General features: G+C 50.5%; 1 protein-coding gene across 1 annotated transcript in view; it reads left to right on the forward strand.

Moving 5' to 3' along the window:
• megf8 (multiple EGF-like-domains 8) overlaps positions 1-17,358 on the forward strand; it is a 173,655-nt gene that overhangs the window by 36,549 nt on the left and 119,748 nt on the right. Inside the window, exons 6-8 of the mRNA XM_068018430.1 lie at positions 347-435; positions 3,576-3,789; positions 15,742-15,919. Of these exons, the coding sequence (XP_067874531.1) occupies positions 347-435; positions 3,576-3,789; positions 15,742-15,919 (481 nt within the window). The remainder of the gene's footprint in view (positions 1-346; positions 436-3,575; positions 3,790-15,741; positions 15,920-17,358) is intronic.

The raw sequence follows: 17,358 nt of genomic DNA on the forward strand, positions 1-17,358 counted from the left end.
GTTTGATGGGGACTGTGTCGAGGGAGCTTTACTCTGTATCTAACCCCCGTGCTGTACCTGTCCTGGGAGTGTTTGATGGGGACAGTGTAGAGGGAGCTTTACTCTGTATCTAACCCCCGTGCTGTACCTGTCCTGGGGAGTGTTTGATGGGGACACTGTCGAGGGAGCTTTATTCTGTATCTAACCTGTACTGTCGTGGGTTTTGTCAAAATCAATCTGATTTAAATGTTGCAGTAAAATGCGGAATGTCTTGCTGCTTAATCTTTGCTTGTAAAATTGTTCCTGAGGTGAAGAGGTGAACAGTCCTGAGTAGAAGTGAAAGACTGCTGCTTTGTACACTTCACAGGGTTTGATCTGAATGAAGTCCTGGGCGATCTTATTCGATATAACTTCACAAGTAACCAGTGGCGTCGGAGCGTTCTCAGCCCCTCTCCAGTAAGTAGCAGTCTGCCCCTTGATATCGGGGCGTCCTTCCCCCTCACCCCCGGCCCCTCAGTATCGGGTCACCCCACCTCCCCTGTCCTTCAGTGTCAGGACCCCCCGTCCCCCACTCCTCCCTCAATGTCTCCCCCTGTCCCCCCTCACAACACTGCTCCTGGTTAGCTTTTCTTTTTGATAAACCTTAATAGCCAATGATTCAACATGTTGATGGCAACGATTACATTTTATTAAGCACAAGGAAGACTTGATACAAAGGAAGATATGAATTCGGAGCAGGAGTAGGCCACTCGGCTTCTCGAGCCTGCTCTGCCATTCAATAAGATCATGGCTCATTTGTAAACTCGCCTCCACATTCCCATCTGCCCCCGATAACCTTTCACCCCCTTGCTTATCAAGAATCTATCTACCTCTGCCTTAAAGACTCTGCTTCCGCCGCCTTTTGAGGAAGAGATTTCCAAAGACTCTCAACCCTCAGAGAAAACATTTCTCCTCATCTCTGTCTTAAATGGGTGACCCCTTATTTTTAAACAGTGACCCCTTGTTCTAGATTCTCCCTCAAGGGGAAATATCCTTTCCACATCCACCCTGTCAAGACCCCTCAGAATCTTATAGAAACATAGAAAATAGGAGCAGGAGTAGGCCATTCGGCCCTTTGAGCCTGCTCCGCCATTCATTATGATCATGGCTGATCATCCAACTCAGTAACCTGTTCCCGCTTTCGCCCCATATCCCTTGATCCCTTTCACCCCAAGAGCTATATCCAACTCCTCCTTGAAAACACACAACGTTTTGGCCTCAACTGCTTTCTGTGGTAGCGAATTCCACAGGCTCACCACTCTCTGGGTGAAGAAATTTCTCCTCATCTCAGTCCTGAAAGGTTTACCCCGTATCCTTAGACTATGACCCCTGGTTCTGGACTCCCCCCACCATCGGGAACATCCTTCCTGCATCTACCCTGTCAAGTCCAGTTAGAATTTTATAGGTTTCTATGAGATCCCCCCCTCACTCTTCTGAACTCCAGCGAATATAATCCTAACCGACTCAATCGCTCCTCGTTCGTCAGTCCCGCCATCCCAGGAATCAGTCTGGTAAACCTTCACTACACTCCCTCTATAGCAAGAACATCCTTCCTCAGATAAGGAGACCAAAACTGCACACACTATTTCAGGTGTGGCCTCACCAAGGCCCTGTATAATTGCAGCAAGACATCCTTACTCCTGTACTCGAATCCTCTTGCTATGAAGGCCAACATACCATTTGCCTTTTTTACCGCCTGTTGCACCTGCATGCTTACCTTCAGCGACTGGTGTACGAGAACACCCAGGTCTCGCTGCATATTCCCCTCTGTCAGTTTATAGCCGTTCAGATAATAACCTGCCTTCCTGTTTTTGCTACCAAAGTGGATAACCTCACATTTATCCACATTATACTGCATCTGCCCTGCATTTTCCCATTCAATCATCTTGTCCAAATCACCCTGAAGCCTCTCTGCATCCTCCTCACAACTCACCCCCCCACCCAGTTTTGTGTCATCTGCTAATTTGCAAATATTACATTTAGTTCCCTCATCTAAATCATGAATATATATTGTGAATAGCTGGGGTCCGAGCACCGATCCCTGTGGTCCCCCACTAGTCACTGCCTGCCATTCGGAAAAAGACCCATTTATCCCTATTCTTTGTTTCCTGTCTGCCAACCAATTTTCTATCCATCGCAATACACTGCCCCCAATCCCATGCGCTTTAATTTTACATACTAATCTCTTATGTGGGACTTAGTCCAAAGCCTTCTGAAAGTCCAAATAAACCACCTCCACTGGCTCCCCCTCACCAACACTACTAGTTACATCCTCGAACAATTCTAGTAGATTTGTCCAGCATGATTTCCCTTTCGTAAATCCATGCTGACTCTGCCCGATTCTACCACTGTATAAGTTTCAATCAAGTCTCCTCTTAGTCTTTTAAACTCCAGCGGATACAAGCCCAGCCTGTCCAATCTTTCCTTGCAAGACAAACAGCCCATTCCAGGTATCAGCCGAGTAAACCTTCTCTGTCCTGCCCCCAATGCATTTACATCCTTCCTTAAATAAGCAGACCAGTACTGTACACAGTACTCCAGATGTGGTCACCAATGCCCTGTAGAACTGAAGCATTAACCTACTTTTGTGTTCAATTCTGCTCGCGATAAGCAGTAACATTCTATTAGCTTTCCTAGTTACTTGCTTTCCTTGTATACTAACCGTATCTGAGCAGGAGTTCACAATGTATAATTGAGAGTGTACATTACCCCATTTTTGCCTCTGGTAGCAGTTGCGATAACAAGTCCCTGTACTGCCAGCCCGAACCCCTGGATCATCCTCTGAATGTCTCCTGACCTCTTCGCCTCCATCTGCCTGTTGGGACCCCCTTTTTGTTTAACATCCCTTTTTATAATACAAAATCAGTACATTTCACGAGAGCAGCCACTGACGTACAGCCATCACCTGACTGACCAATTGTCGGGACAGCACGTACACAAAGCCCTGCTCACCAACGATCTAATGACCACTGGAATCACTTCTTTTCCTATTGCTGAAGGTAGCAGTGCAGCAGCGGTGATACAAAGGGGCATTTACAATGATTCCAGCTAAAGTCGCCCCCCCCCCCCCCCCTTTCCCACCCCACCTCCACCCTGTCTTGTACCAGGATACCAGCCCTCCAATACTCCTCATCCCATTTCAAGTAATCTATCTAGTCTGTCTTCCCAGGGGAACAAAACCACCTCCGCTTGCTTGCCGCCCTTATAATTTAGCTAGCCGTTACCTTTTTATTTGTGTTCGTCTGCTACCTCTTTCTGGTTATCCACACCAGCAAGGCAAAACAGTTTCGACGGTTAAACCAAACCACAGAAATATGTGTGTAGACACTCTTGACGTCGCAGGGTATTAACGTTGGAACAGGTACATCTTCTAATTGAGCATTTATCCAAATGAGCAACTAGTGAATGTACTAGAGTAACCCCAAATCCCCAGTAACTCGCCCCTCGGCGTCGGGCCTGTACCCGCCCCCCCCCCCCCCCCCACCTCCCCGTTTCCCCTCGGTGTCGGTATACATGCTCCCTCCGTTCTGAGATGCTTTTCTGCTCTGTTTTGGCAGCCTGCCCGCCACTCTCACTGTGCCGTCGAGTGGAAGGGAGCGATGCTGCTGTTTGGCGGACAGCTGGCGGACGGCTCCTTGGCCAACGATGTCTGGCTGTACACAGCTGGACCCGAGAGCTGGAAGCTGCTGTCGGCAGAGAGCTCCCAGAGCCCGCCGGGGCTGGCTGCACACGCGGCTGCCGTGGTGGATCATTATCTGTACGTGTACGGAGGTGAGTGTTCAGTGCGGTCTGTGTGTGCAGTCTTCTAATCCACGCCTTGTCCTGTGCTGGCTGACCTACATGATCACCCGGTGAAGAAACATCCTGATTTTGAAATTCCCTCCATGACCCCCTCCCCGCTCCACGCCCCCCACCCCTCCACTTCCTATCTGTGACTGTAATCTCCGACAGACCCATAATTGTCCAAGATTCCTGCGCTCACCTAATTCCGGCCTCGTGAGTGTTTCCCGATTTTTAATCCCTTCGCCTATAGTGGCTGTGCCTTCAACTGGTTAGACCCGAAGCTCTGCAGTTCCCTTCCTAATACTCTCCACCTCCCGGGCTTCCTTTAGGATGCTTCTTAAAATCTACTTCTTTGACTGACCTTTCAGCCATAACGTCCCTTTAGGCAAACTTTGTTCTATAATGCTCCTCTGAAGCATTATGGGGCGTTGTATTACGTTAAAGATATTCTGAAAATACAAGTTGTTGGGTTTGTACACGGGTGAATGTGTTCAATGGAGCCACTGTGATGGATCGGTATGTGTGAGTGTACAGGGGTTGACTGTGTTTATTGGGTCCACTGTGATGGATCAGTATCTGTGTGTGTACAGGGGTTGACTGTGTTTATTGGGTCCACTGTGATGGATCGGTATCTGTGTGTACAGGGGTGACTGTGTTTATTGGGTCCACTGTGATGGATCGGTATCTGTGTGTGTACAGGGGTTGACTGTGTTTATTGGGTCCACTGTATTGGATCGGTATCTGTGTGTGTACAGGGGCGACTGTGTTTATTGGGTTCACTGTGATGGATCGGTATCTGTGTGTGTACAGGGGGTGACTGTGTTTATTGGGTCCACTGTGATGGATCAGTATGTGTGTGTGTACAGGGGTGACTGTGTTTATTGGGTCCACTGTGATGGTCCAGGATCTGTGTGTGTACAGGGGCGACTGTGTTTATTGGGTCCACTGTGATCGATTGGTATCTGTGTGTGAACAGGGGTGAATGTGTTTATTGGGTCCACTGTGACAGGGGTGACTGTGTTTATTGGGTCCACTATGATGGTCCAGCATCTGTGTGTGTACAGGGGATGCCTGTGTTTATTGGGTCCACTATGATGGTCCAGCATCTGTGTGTGTACAGGGGGTCACTCTGTTTATTGGGTCCACTGTGATGGATTGGTATCTGTGTGTGTACAGGGGTTGACTGTGTTTATTGGGTCCACTGTGATGGATCGGTATCTGTGTGTGTACAGGGGGTGACTGTGTTTATTGGGTCCACTGTGATGGATCGGTATCTGTGTGTGTACAGGGGTGACTGTGTTTATTGGGTCCACTGTGATGGATCGGTATCTGTGTGTGTACAGGGGTGACTGTGTTTATTGGGTCCACTGTGATGGATCGGTATCTGTGTGTGTACAGGGGGTGACTGTGTTTATTGGGTCCACTGTGATGGATCGGTATCTGTGTGTACACAGGGGTGACTATGTTGATTGGGTCCACTGTGATGGACCGGTATCTGTGTGTGTACAGGGGTGACTGTGTTTATTGGGTCCACTGTGATGGATCGGTATCTGTGTGTGTACAGGACTGACTGTGTTTATTGGGTCCACTGTGACAGGGGTGACTGTGTTTATTGGGTCCACTGTGATGGTCCAGCATCTGTGTGTGTACAGGGGTTGACTGTGTTTATTGGGTCCGCTGTGATGGACCGGTATCTGTGTGTGTACAGGGGTGACTGTGTTTATTGGGTCCGCTGTGATGGACCGGTATCTGTGTGTGTACAGGGGGTGCCTGTGATGGACCCGGTATATGTATGTGCACAGGGGTGACTGTGTTTATTGGGTCCACTGTGATGGACCGGTATCTGTGTGTGTACAGGGGTGACTGTGTTTATTGGGTCCACTGTGATGGTCCAGGATCTGTGTGTGTGCAGGGGGTGAATGTGTTTATTGGGTCCACTGTGATCGATTGGTATCTGTGTGTGTACAGGGGTGAATGTGTTTATTGAGTCCACAGTGACAGGGGTGACTGTGTTTATTGGGTCCACTATGATGGTCCAGCATCTGTGTGTGTACAGGGGATGCCTGTGTTTATTGGGTCTACAGTGATGGTCCAGTATCTGTGTGTGTACAGGGGTTGACTGTGTTTATTGGGTCCACTGTGATGGATCGGTATCTGTGTGTGTACAGGAGTGACTGTGTTTATTGGGTCCACTGTGATGGATCGGTATCTGTGTGTACACGGGTGACTATGTTGATTGGGTCCACTGTGATGGTCCAGTATCTGTGTGTGTACAGGGGTGAATGTGTTTATTGGGTCCACTGTGATGGACCGGTATCTGTGTGTGTACAGGGGTGAATGTGTTTATTGGGTCCACTGTGATGGATCGGTATCTGTGTGTGTACAGGGGTGAATGTGTTTATTGGGTCCACTGTGATGGATCGGTATCTGTGTGTGTACAGGGGGTGAATGTGTTTATTGGGTCCACTGTGATGGACCGGTATATGTGTGTGTACAGGGGGTGAATGTGTTTATTGGGTCCACTGTGATGGATCGGTATGTGTGTGTGTACAGGGGTGACTGTGTTTATTGGGTCCACTGTGATGGATCGGTATGTGTGTGTGTACAGGGGTGAATGTGTTTATTGGGTCCACTGTGATGGATCGGTATCTGTGTGTGTACAGGAGTGACTGTGTTTATTGGGTCCACTGTGATGGACCGGTATCTGTGTGTGTACAGGGGGTGCCTGTGATGGACCCGGTATATGTATGTGCACAGGGGTGACTGTGTTTATTGGGTCCACTGTGATGGACCGGTATCTGTGTGTGTACAGGGGGTGCCTGTGATGGACCCGGTATGTGTGTGTGTACAGGGGTGACTGTGTTTATTGGGTCCACTGTGATGGACCAGTATCTGTGTGTGTACAGGGGGTGCCTGTGATGGACCCGGTATCTGTGTGTGTACAGGGGGTGCCTGTGATGGACCCGGTATATGTATGTGCACAGGGGTGACTGTGTTTATTGGGTCCACTGTGATGGATCAGTATCTGTGTGTGTACAGGGGTGACTGTGTTTATTGGGTCCACTGTGATGGATCAGTATCTGTGTGTGTACAGGGGATGCCTGTGTTTATTGGGTCTACAGTGATGGTCCAGTATCTGTGTGTGTACAGGGGGTCACTCTGTCTATTGGGTCCACTGTGATGGATTGGTATCTGTGTGTGTACAGGGGTTGACTGTGTTTATTGGGTCCACTGCATTGGATCGGTATCTGTGTATGTACAGGGGTGACTGTGTTTATTGGGTCCACTGTGATGGATCAGTATCTGTGTGTGCACAGGGGGTGACAGTGTTTATTGGGTCCACTGTTATGGAGTGGGATCTGCGTGTGTGCAGGGGTGACTGTGCTTATTGGGTCCGCTGTGATGGACCAGTATCTGTGTGTGTACATGGGGTGACTGTGTTTATTGGGTCCACTGTGATGGATCGGTATCTGTATGTGTACAGGGGTGACTGTTTATTGGGTCCACTGTGATGGACCGGTATCTGTGTGTGTACAGGGGTTGACTGTGTTTATTGGGTCCACTGTGATGGACCGGTATCTGTGTGTGTACAGGGGGTGACTGTGATGGACCGGTATATGTGTGTGTACAGGGGTTGACTGTGATTATTGGGTGCACTGTGATGGTCCAGTATCTGTGTGTGTACAGGGGTGACTGTGTTTATTGGGTCCACTGTGATGGATCGGTATGTGTGTGTGTACAGGAGTGACTGTGTTTATTGGGTCCACTGTGATGGATCTGTATCTGTGTGTGTACAGGGGTGACTGTGTTTATTGGGTCCACTGTGATGGTCCAGGATCTGTGTGTGTGCAGGGGGTGAATGTGTTTATTGGGTCCACTGTGATGGATCGGTATCTGTGTGTACACAGGAGTGACTGTGTTTATTGGGTCCACTGTGATAGTCCAGTTTCTGTGTGTGTACAGGGGTGACTGTGTTTATTGGGTCCACTGTGATGGTCCAGGATCTGTGTGTGTACAGGGGGTGAATGTGTTTATTGGGTCCACTGTGATCGATTGGTATCTGTGTGTGTACAGGGGTGAATGTGTTTATTGGGTCCACTGTGACAGGGGTGACTGTGTTTATTGGGTCCACTGTGATAGTCCAGTTTCTGTGTGTGGACAGGGGGTGACTGTGTTTATTGGGTCCACTGTGATGGATCGGTATGTGTGTGTGCGTACACGGGTGACTGTGTTTATTGGGTCCACTGTGACAGGGGTGACTGTGTTTATTGGGTCCACTGTGATGGATCGGTATCTGTGTGTGTACAGGGGGTGACTGTGTTTATTGGGTCCACTGTGATGGATCGGTATCTGTGTGTACACAGGAGTGACTGTGTTTATTGGGTCCACTGTGATAGTCCAGTTTCTGTGTGTGTACAGGGGTGACTGTGTTTATTGGGTCCACTGTGATGGATCGGTATCTGTGTGTGTACAGGGGTGACTGTGTTTATTGGGTCCACTATGATGGATCTGTATCTGTGTGTGTACACGGGTGACTGTGTTTATTGGGTCCACTGTGATGGTCCAGGATCTGTGTGTGTACAGGGGCTGAATGTGTTTATTGGGTCCACTGTGATCGATTGGTATCTGTGTGTGTACAGGGGTGAATGTGTTTATTGGGTCCACAGTGACAGGGGTGACTGTTTATTGGGTCCACTATGATTGTCCAGCATCTGTGTGTGTACAGGGGATGCCTGTGTTTATTGGGTCTACAGTGATGGTCCAGTATCTGTGTGTGTACAGGGGTTGACTGTGTTTATTGGGTCCACTGTGATGGATCGGTATCTGTGTGTGTACAGGGGTGACTGTGTTTATTGGGTCCACTGTGATGGATCGGTATCTGTGTGTGTGCAGGAGTGACTGTGTTTATTGGGTCCACTGTGATGGATCGGTATCTGTGTGTGTACAGGGGTGAATGTGTTTATTGGGTCCACTGTGATGGATCGGTATCTGTGTGTGTACAGGAGTGACTGTGTTTATTGGGTCCACTGTGATAGTCCAGTTTCTGTGTGTGTACAGGGGTGACTGTGTTTATTGGGTCCACTGTGATGGATCGGTATCTGTGTGTGTACAGGGGTGACTGTGTTTATTGGGTCCACTATGATGGATCGGTATCTGTGTGTGTACACAGGGGTGACTGTGTTTATTGGGTCCACTGTGATGGTCCAGCATCTGTGTATGTACAGGGGTTGACTGTGTTTATTGGGTCCGCTGTGATGGACCGGTATCTGTGTGCGTACAGGGGGTGACTGTGTTTATTGGGTCCACTGTGATGGATCGGTATCTGTGTGTACAGGGTGACTGTGTTTATTGGGTCCACTGTGATGGACCGGTATCTGTGTGTGTACAGGGGGTGCCTGTGATGGACCCGGTATATGTATGTGCACAGGGGTGACTGTGTTTATTGGGTCCACTGTGATGGACCGGTATCTGTGTGTGTACAGGGGGTGCCTGTGATGGACCCGGTATCTGTGTGTGTACAGGGGTGACTGTGTTTATTGGGTCCACTGTGATGGACCAGTATCTGTGTGTGTACAGGGGGTGCCTGTGATGGACCCGGTATCTGTGTGTGTACAGGGGGTGCCTGTGATGGACCCGGTATATGTATGTGCACAGGGGTGACTGTGTTTATTGGGTCCACTGTGATGGATCAGTATCTGTGTGTGTACAGGGGTGACTGTGTTTATTGGGTCCACTGTGATGGATCAGTATCTGTGTGTGTACAGGGGATGCCTGTGTTTATTGGGTCTACAGTGATGGTCCAGTATCTGTGTGTGTACAGGGGGTCACTCTGTCTATTGGGTCCACTGTGATGGATTGGTATCTGTGTGTGTACAGGGGTTGACTGTGTTTATTGGGTCCACTGCATTGGATCGGTATCTGTGTGTGTACAGGGGTGACTGTGTTTATTGGGTCCACTGTGATGGATCAGTATGTGTGTGTGTACACGGGTGAATGTGTTTATTGGGTCCACTGTGATGGATCGGTATGTGTGTGTGTACAGGAGTGACTGTGTTTATTGGGTCCACTGTGATAGTCCAGTTTCTGTGTGTGTACAGGGGGTGACTGTGTTTATTGGGTCCACTGTGATGGATCGGTATCTGTGTGTGTACAGGAGTGACTGTGTTTATTGGGTCCACTGTGATGGATCGGTATCTGTATGTGTACAGGGGTGACTCTGTTTATTGGGTCCACTGTGATGGACCGGTATCTGTGTGTGTACAGGGGTTGACTGTGTTTATTGGGTCCACTGTGATGGACCGGTATCTGTGTGTGTACAGGGGGTGACTGTGATGGACCGGTATGTGTGTGTGTACAGGGGTTGACTGTGTTTATTGGGTCCACTGTGATGGTCCAGTATCTGTGTGTGTACAGGGGTGACTGTGTTTATTGGGTCCACTGTGATGGATCGGTATGTGTGTGTGTACAGGAGTGACTGTGTTTATTGGGTCCACTGTGATAGTCCAGTTTCTGTGTGTGTACAGGGGGTGACTGTGTTTATTGGGTCCACTGTGATGGATCGGTATCTGTGTGTGTACAGGAGTGACTGTGTTTATTGGGTCCACTGTGATGGATCTGTATCTGTGTGTGTACAGGGGTGACTGTGTTTATTGGGTCCACTATGATGGTCCCGTATCTGTGTGTGTACAGGGGTGACTGTGTTTATTGGGTCCACTGTGATGGATCTGTATCTGTGTGTGTACAGGGGTGACTGTGTTTATTGGGTCCACTATGATGGTCCCGTATCTGTGTGTGTACAGGGGTGACTGTGTTTATTGGGTCCACTGTGATGGTCCAGGATCTGTGGGTGCACAGGGGGTGAATGTGTTTATTTGGTCCACTGTGATGGATCTGTATCTGTGTGTGTACAGGGGTGACTGTGTTTATTGGGTCCACTATGATGGTCCCGTATCTGTGTGTGTACAGGGGGTCACTCTGTTTATTGGGTCCACTGTGATGGATCGGTATCTGTGTGTGTACAGGGGGTGACTGTGTTTATTGGGTCCACTGTGATGGATCTGTATCTGTGTGTGTCCAGGGGTGACTGTGTTTATTGGGTCCACTGTGATGGTCCAGGATCTGTGTGTGTGCAGGGGGTGAATGTGTTTATTTGGTCCACTGTGATGGATCGGTATCTGTGTGTGTACAGGGGTGACTGTGTTTATTGGGTCCACTGTGATGGACCGGTATCTGTGTGTGTACAGGGGGTGCCTGTGATGGACCCGGTATATGTATGTGCACAGGGGTGACTGTGTTTATTGGGTCCACTGTGATGGACCGGTATCTGTGTGTGTACAGGGGGTGCCTGTGATGGACCCGGTATCTGTGTGTGTACAGGGGTGACTGTGTTTATTGGGTCCACTGTGATGGACCAGTATCTGTGTGTGTACAGGGGGTGCCTGTGATGGACCCGGTATCTGTGTGTGTACAGGGGGTGCCTGTGATGGACCCGGTATATGTATGTGCACAGGGGTGACTGTGTTTATTGGGTCCACTGTGATGGATCAGTATCTGTGTGTGTACAGGGGTGACTGTTTATTGGGTCCACTGTGATGGATCAGTATCTGTGTGTGTACAGGGGATGCCTGTGTTTATTGGGTCTACAGTGATGGTCCAGTATCTGTGTGTGTACAGGGGGTCACTCTGTCTATTGGGTCCACTGTGATGGATTGGTATCTGTGTGTGTACAGGGGTTGACTGTGTTTATTGGGTCCACTGCATTGGATCGGTATCTGTGTGTGTACAGGGGTGACTGTGTTTATTGGGTCCACTGTGATGGATCAGTATGTGTGTGTGTACAGGAGTGACTGTGTTTATTGGGTCCACTGTGATAGTCCAGTTTCTGTGTGTGTACAGGGGGTGACTGTGTTTATTGGGTCCACTGTGATGGATCGGTATCTGTGTGTGTACAGGAGTGACTGTGTTTATTGGGTCCACTGTGATGGATCGGTATCTGTATGTGTACAGGGGTGACTCTGTTTATTGGGTCCACTGTGATGGACCGGTATCTGTGTGTGTACAGGGGTTGACTGTGTTTATTGGGTCCACTGTGATGGACCGGTATCTGTGTGTGTACAGGGGGTGACTGTGATGGACCGGTATGTGTGTGTGTACAGGGGTTGACTGTGTTTATTGGGTCCGCTGTGATGGTCCAGTATCTGTGTGTGTACAGGGGTGACTGTGTTTATTGGGTCCACTGTGATGGATCGGTATGTGTGTGTGTACAGGAGTGACTGTGTTTATTGGGTCCACTGTGATAGTCCAGTTTCTGTGTGTGTACAGGGGGTGACTGTGTTTATTGGGTCCACTGTGATGGATCGGTATCTGTGTGTGTACAGGAGTGACTGTGTTTATTGGGTCCACTGTGATGGATCGGTATGTGTGTGTGTACAGGAGTGACTGTGTTTATTGGGTCCACTGTGATAGTCCAGTTTCTGTGTGTGTACAGGGGGTGACTGTGTTTATTGGGTCCACTGTGATGGATCGGTATCTGTGTGTGTACAGGAGTGACTGTGTTTATTGGGTCCACTGTGATGGATCGGTATCTGTATGTGTACAGGGGTGACTCTGTTTATTGGGTCCACTGTGATGGACCGGTATCTGTGTGTGTACAGGGGTTGACTGTGTTTATTGGGTCCACTGTGATGGACCGGTATCTGTGTGTGTACAGGGGGTGACTGTGATGGACCGGTATGTGTGTGTGTACAGGGGTTGACTGTGTTTATTGGGTCCGCTGTGATGGTCCAGTATCTGTGTGTGTACAGGGGTGACTGTGTTTATTGGGTCCACTGTGATGGATCGGTATGTGTGTGTGTACAGGAGTGACTGTGTTTATTGGGTCCACTGTGATAGTCCAGTTTCTGTGTGTGTACAGGGGGTGACTGTGTTTATTGGGTCCACTGTGATGGATCGGTATCTGTGTGTGTACAGGAGTGACTGTGTTTATTGGGTCCACTGTGATGGATCTGTATCTGTGTGTGTACAGGGGTGACTGTGTTTATTGGGTCCACTGTGATGGATCTGTATCTGTGTGTGTACAGGGGTGACTGTGTTTATTGGGTCCACTATGATGGTCCCGTATCTGTGTGTGTACAGGGGTGACTGTGTTTATTGGGTCCACTGTGATGGTCCAGGATCTGTGGGTGCACAGGGGGTGAATGTGTTTATTTGGTCCACTGTGATGGATCTGTATCTGTGTGTGTACAGGGGTGACTGTGTTTATTGGGTCCACTATGATGGTCCCGTATCTGTGTGTGTACAGGGGGTCACTCTGTTTATTGGGTCCACTGTGATGGATCGGTATCTGTGTGTGTACAGGGGGTGACTGTGTTTATTGGGTCCACTGTGATGGATCTGTATCTGTGTGTGTCCAGGGGTGACTGTGTTTATTGGGTCCACTGTGATGGTCCAGGATCTGTGTGTGTGCAGGGGGTGAATGTGTTTATTTGGTCCACTGTGATGGATCGGTATCTGTGTGTGTACAGGGGTGACTGTGTTTATTGGGTCCACTATGATGGTCCCGTATCTGTGTGTGTACAGGGGGTCACTCTGTTTATTGGGTCCACTGTGATGGATCGGTATCTGTGTGTGTACAGGGGTGACTGTGTTTATTGGGTCCACTATGATGGATCGGTATGTGTGTGTGTGTACACAGGAGTGAATGTGTTTATTGGGTCCACTGTGACAGGGGTGACTGTGTTTCTTGGGTCCACTATGATGGTCCAGCATCTGTGTGTGTACAGGGGTTGACTGTGTTTATTGGGTCCACTGTGATGGATCGGTATCTGTGTGTGTCCAGGGGTGACTGTGTTTATTGGGTCCACTGTGATGGATCGGTATCTGTGTGTGTACAGGGGGTTCCTGTGATGGACCCGGTATCTCTGTGTGTACAGGGGTGACTGTGTTTATTGGGTCCACTGTGATGGATCAGTATCTGTGTGTGTACAGGGGGTGACTGTGTTTATTGGGTCCACTGTGATGGATCAGTATCTGTGTGTGTACAGGGGTGACTGTGTTTATTGGGTCCACTCCATTGGATCAGTATCTGTGTGTGTACAGGGGTGACTGTGTTTATTGGGTCCACTGTGATGGATCAGTATCTGTGTGTGTACAGGGGTGACTGTGTTTATTGGGTCCACTGTGATGGATCAGTATCTGTGTGTGTACAAGGGTGACTGTGTTTATTGGGTCCACTGTGATGGATCAGTATCTGTGTGTGTACAGGGGTGACTGTGTTTATTGGGTCCACTGTGATGGATCAGTATCTGTGTGTGTACACGGGTGACTGTGTTTATTGGGTCCACTGTGATGGATCAGTATCTGTGTGTGTACACGGGTGACTGTGTTTATTGGGTCCACTGTGATGGATCGGTATATGTGTGTGTACAGGGGTGACTGTGTTTATTGGGTCCACTGTGATGGATCGGTATCTGTATGTGTACACGGGTGAATGTGTTTATTGGGTCCACTGTGATGGATCAGTATCTGTGTGTGTACAGGGGTGACTGTGTTTATTGGGTCCACTGTGATGGATCGGTATCTGTGTGTGTACAGGGGTGACTGTGTTTATTGGGTCCACTGTGATGGATCGGTATCTGTATGTGTACACGGGTGAATGTGTTTATTGGGTCCACTGTGATGGATCAGTATCTGTGTGTGTACAGGGGTGACTCTGTTTATTGGGTCCACTGTGATGGACCAGAATCTGTGTGTGTACAGGGGGTGACTGTGTTTATTGGGTCCACTGTATTGGATCGGTATCTGTGTGTGTACAGGGGTGACTGTGTTTATTGGGTCCACTGTTATGGACCGGGATCTGCGTGTGCACAGGGGGTGACTATGTTTATTGGGTCCACTGTGATGGACCAGTATCTGTGTGTGTACAGGGGGTGACTGTGATGGACCGGTATATGTGTGTGTACAGGGGGTGACTGTGATGGATCGGTATCTGTGTGTGTACAGGGGTGAATGTGTTTATTGGGTCCACTGTGATGGATCGGTATCTGTATGTGTACAGGGGTGACTGTGTTTATTGGGTCCACTGTGACAGGGGTGACTGTGTTTATTGGGTCCACTGTGATAGTCCAGTATCTGTGTGTTCACAGGGGTGAATGTGTTTATTGGGTCCACTGTGATGGATCGGTATCTGTGTGTGTACAGGGGTGACTGTGTTTATTGGGTCCACTGTGATGGATCGGTATCTGTGTGTGTACAGGGGTGACTGTGTTTATTGGGTCCACTGTGATGGACCGGTATCTGTGTGTGTACAGGGGTGACTATGTTTATTGGGTGCACTGTGATGGATCGGTATCTGTGTGTGTACAGGGGTGACTGTGTTTATTGGGTGCACTGTGATGGATCGGTATCTGTGTGTGTACAGGGGTGACTGTGTTTATTGGGTCCACTGTGATGGTCCAGTATCTGTGTGTGTACAGGGGTGACTGTGTTTATTGGGTCCACTGTGACAGCACTGCCTGCCTGTCTCCCGGCGGCCCGGCGCTGCCTGCCTGTCTCCCGGCGGCCCGGCGCTGCCTGCCTGTCTCCCGGCGGCCCGGCGCTGCCTGCCTGTCTCCCGGCGGCCCGGCGCTGCCTGCCTGTCTCCCGGCGGCCCGGCGCTGCCTGCCTGTCTCCCGGCGGCCCGGCGCTGCCTGCCTGTCTCCCGGCGGCCCGGCGCTGCCTGCCTGTCTCCCGGCGGCCCGGCGCTGCCTGCCTGTCTCCCGGCGGCCCGGCGCTGCCTGCCTGTCTCCCGGCGGCCCGGCGCTGCCTTCCTGTCTCCCGGCGGCCCGGCGCTGCCTTCCTGTCTCCCGGCGGCCCGGCGCTGCCTGCCTGTCTCCCGGCGGCCCGGCGCTGCCTGTCTGTCTCCCGGCGGCGCGACTTTGACTGTATTTCCCTTGCCCTCAGGACGGACGGATTTTGACCGGTTCAGCGCTCAAATGTTTCGATTTAACCTGAGGATTCAGATTTGGGAGGAAGTATTTCCCACTGGAGGGAAGAGCCCAGCCGTGGCTGGTCACTCCATGGTTTTCCATCCCGCATCGCGCACGCTGCTCGTTCATGGGGGGCATCGCGTCTCACCACGGTAAGTGAGGGTTATGCACTTTCTCATAAGGGAGACACACCCCATGTACACAGTGCACGCTCTCCTCAATCCCGAGACACCCCATGTACACAGTGCACGCTCTCCTCAATCCCGAGACACCCCATGTACACAGTGCACGCTCTCCTCAATCCCGAGACACTCCCTATGTACACAGTGCACGCTCTCCTCAATCCCGAGACACCCCATGTACACAGTGCACGCTCTCCTCAATCCCGAGACACCCCATGTACACAGTGCACGCTCTCCTCAATCCCGAGACACCCCATGTACACAGTGCAGGCTCTCCTCAATCCCGAGACACTCCCTATGTACACAGTGCACGCTCTCCTCAATCCCGAGACACCCCATGTACACAGTGCAGGCTCTCCTCAATCCCGAGACACTCCCTATGTACACAGTGCACGCTCTCCTCAATCCCGAGACACCCCATGTACACAGTGCACGCTCTCCTCAATCCCGAGACACTCCCTATGTACACAGTGCACGCTCTCCTCAATCCCGAGACACCCCATGTACACAGTGCACGCTCTCCTCAATCCCGAGACACCCCATGTACACAGTGCACGCTCTCCTCAATCCCGAGACACCCCATGTACACAGTGCACGCTCTCCTCAATCCCGAGACACCCCATGTACACAGTGCACGCTCTCCTCAATCCCGAGACACCCCATGTACACTGTGCACACTCTCCTCAATCCCGAGACACCCCATGTACACAGTGCACGCTCTCCTCAATCCCGAGACACCCCATGTACACAGTGCACGCTCTCCTCAATCCCGAGACACCCCATGTACACAGTGCACGCTCTCCTCAATCCCGAGACACCCCATGTACACAGTGCACGCTCTCCTCAATCCCGAGACACTCCCTATGTACACAGTGCACACTCTCCTCAATCCCGAGACACCCCATGTGCACAGTGCACGCTCTCCTCAATCCCGAGACACCCCATGTACACAGTGCACGCTCTCCTCAATCCCGAGACACTCCCTATGTACACAGTGCACGCTCTCCTCAATCCCGAGACACCCCATGTACACAGTGCACGCTCTCCTCAATCCCGAGACACCCCATGTACACAGTGCACACTCTCCTCAATCCCGAGACACCCCATGTACACAGTGCACTCGCTCCTCAATCCCGAGACACCCCATGTACACAGTGCACGCTCTCCTCAATCCCGAGACACCCCATGTACACAGTGCACGCTCTCCTCAATCCCGAGACACCCCATGTACACAGTGCACGCTCTCCTCAATCCCGAGACACCCCATGTACACAGTGCACGCTCTCCTCAATCCCGAGACACCCCATGTACACAGTGCACGCTCTCCTCAATCCCGAGACACCCCATGTACACAGTGCACACTCTCCTCAATCCCGAGACACCCCATGTACACAGTGCACACTCTCCTC

This window comes from Heterodontus francisci, chromosome 39 (genome assembly GCF_036365525.1).
Source record: "Heterodontus francisci isolate sHetFra1 chromosome 39, sHetFra1.hap1, whole genome shotgun sequence".
Lineage (NCBI taxonomy): Eukaryota > Metazoa > Chordata > Chondrichthyes > Heterodontiformes > Heterodontidae > Heterodontus > Heterodontus francisci.